A 2,258-nucleotide genomic window follows, 5' to 3' on the forward strand; every position below is an offset into this window, starting at 1 on the left:
ACCCCGGATTAAAAAAAAATATATATAATAGGAAGATTTAAGCACCGGTCCAAGTTTTGTTGGCATGTATTTATCTTCTGTTTGGTGGTATATACTGTTATCCTAGCCTGCAATCTCCTATGCACATCACCGCATCCAATAACTTATAACCAACCATGATTTTTCATGAGAAACAAGAAGAAAATTCACGCACTGGGGTCCACATTGGAATTATTAATAACCTAACAAACAGGGCTCGAAAAGGCTATAATGGTAATATCACGTGTAAAGGACTGGTTACGTCATCCAGGCAAGTGCCACCTATCAAACCATGTTTATAACCGTCAGATTGAACTCTTGACTGAGACCACCAAGTGAGGACAAATTGGTAAATTAGGACCGCAAAAACTGCTATAAAGACATCCTCGATACATTGAACTTACAAGAAGAAAGGAAGAGAAGCCGAAAACAAATCCCGTTTGCTTCTCTACTCCCTTTGCTTAAAAAAATTCTCTTTCCATAAACACAAGCCCTGTTAGGGAATGCAGAGAGATGAGAGGGGTTCTGTTAACAAGCTCTGAATTATCTTACCGTGCCAAGAAGTGCATCGGCGGCAGAAACTGCCACCGAAAACACGTCGAGGACGGGTGATCCATAGTGTTTTCCCAAGCCATTTTCTCCTTCTTAAATCTTGTAGTTTTCACCTTCCAAAATCTTAAATCTCTCTCTGTATATCTTATTTCCCTAAGTTTTTTTTTCTAGTGAAGTTTTCTTTCGATGGCAGAAAAAACAAGTGATGGCCACCCGACCTTGCTTCATGGGAAATATGAACTGGGTCGGTTACTAGGCCATGGCACCTTCGCTAAAGTCTACCACGCGCGTAATTTGCAAAGTGGCAAGAGTGTAGCCATGAAGGTAGTTGGCAAAGAGAAGGTGATAAAGGTAGGAATGATGGAGCAAATCAAGCGAGAAATATCAGTTATGAAGATGGTGAGGCACCCCCATATCGTTGAATTAAATGAAGTCATGGCTAGCAAGTCCAAGATCTATTTCGCCATGGAACTTGTTCGAGGCGGCGAGTTGTTCTCCAAGATTGCTAAAGGTAGGCTAAGAGAAGATGTGGCTAGAGTTTATTTTCAGCAGTTGATATCTGCTATTGATTTTTGTCATAGTCGCGGTGTTTATCATCGTGATTTGAAGCCAGAGAATTTGCTGCTTGATGAAGATGGGAAGTTGAAGGTTACAGATTTTGGGCTTAGTGCTTTCGCTGAGCATTTGAAGCAGGATGGGTTATTGCATACAACTTGCGGAACACCAGCTTATGTTGCACCCGAAGTAATTGGGAAGAAAGGGTATGATGGTGCTAAAGCAGATCTTTGGTCTTGTGGTGTTATTCTCTATGTGCTCCTTGCTGGCTTCTTGCCATTTCAAGATGATAATATTGTGGCCATGTATCGAAAGATTTACAGAGGTGACTTCAAATGCCCCCAATGGTTCTCCTCTGAAGCTCGACGACTGATCACGAAGCTTCTTGATCCTAATCCAAGCACTCGAATCACGACATCCAAGGTCATGGATTCAACTTGGTTCAAGAAATCATTGCCAAAGACGGTGAGAAGCAAAGAAGAGATGGAGTTTGACGCTTTCAATGGAGAAGAAGATGCTAACGGAGACAAAGCAAAGCAACCTGAAACACTAAACGCGTTTCACATAATATCTTTATCACAGGGATTCAATTTATCACCGCTTTTTGAGGAGAAGACAAAGGAGGGGAAAGAGGAGCTGAGATTTGCCACAACAAGGCCAGCAAGCAGTGTGATTTCAAGACTCGAAGAGGTGGCCAAAGCAGGGAACTTCAATGTCAAGAAGAGTGATTCCAAAGTGAGATTGCAAGGGCAGGAGAGGGGCAGGAAAGGAAAGCTAGCTATTGCAGCTGACATTTTTGCTGTCACGCCATCGTTTCTGGTGGTGGAGGTGAAGAAAGATAATGGAGACACTTTGGAGTACAACCAATTCTGCAGTAATGAGCTGAGACCAGCCCTCAAGGATATTGTTTGGACATCTCCCGCAGACAATTCAACTCTCGCTTGAATCTGAGAAATGGTCTTCATTTCATCTCTTTTTTACCTCTCCGTGCGTGGGAATTATGTGGTGTTGTCACAGAGTAGAAATGATCTGTGAATTCAGTCGCCAAAATCTTAAATCTTTGATCACATTTTCATGTTTGTGTGTGCTATGTATGTTCCATGTTGGATTGGATTGTTCTTCTGTTTCATTAA

At 42.1% G+C, this 2,258-nt stretch overlaps 1 protein-coding gene across 1 annotated transcript; it reads left to right on the plus strand.

The window, feature by feature from the left end:
- The first annotated feature begins 415 nt into the window (after nucleotides 1-415).
- Nucleotides 416-2,258, plus strand: LOC118043929 (CBL-interacting serine/threonine-protein kinase 6). The gene has a single exon (XM_035052048.2). The coding sequence runs from the start codon at nucleotides 757-759 to the stop codon at nucleotides 2,068-2,070; it is 1,314 nt and encodes a 437-aa protein (XP_034907939.1). The 5' UTR covers nucleotides 416-756; the 3' UTR covers nucleotides 2,071-2,258.

Source organism: Populus alba, chromosome 6, assembly GCF_005239225.2.
Source record: "Populus alba chromosome 6, ASM523922v2, whole genome shotgun sequence".
Taxonomy (NCBI): domain Eukaryota; kingdom Viridiplantae; phylum Streptophyta; class Magnoliopsida; order Malpighiales; family Salicaceae; genus Populus; species Populus alba.

Bases quoted from the DNA above. Each gene is read 5' to 3' on its own strand.
- LOC118043929 (XM_035052048.2), top strand. From the start codon at position 757: ATGGCAGAAAAAACAAGTGATGGCCACCCGACCTTGCTTCATGGGAAA.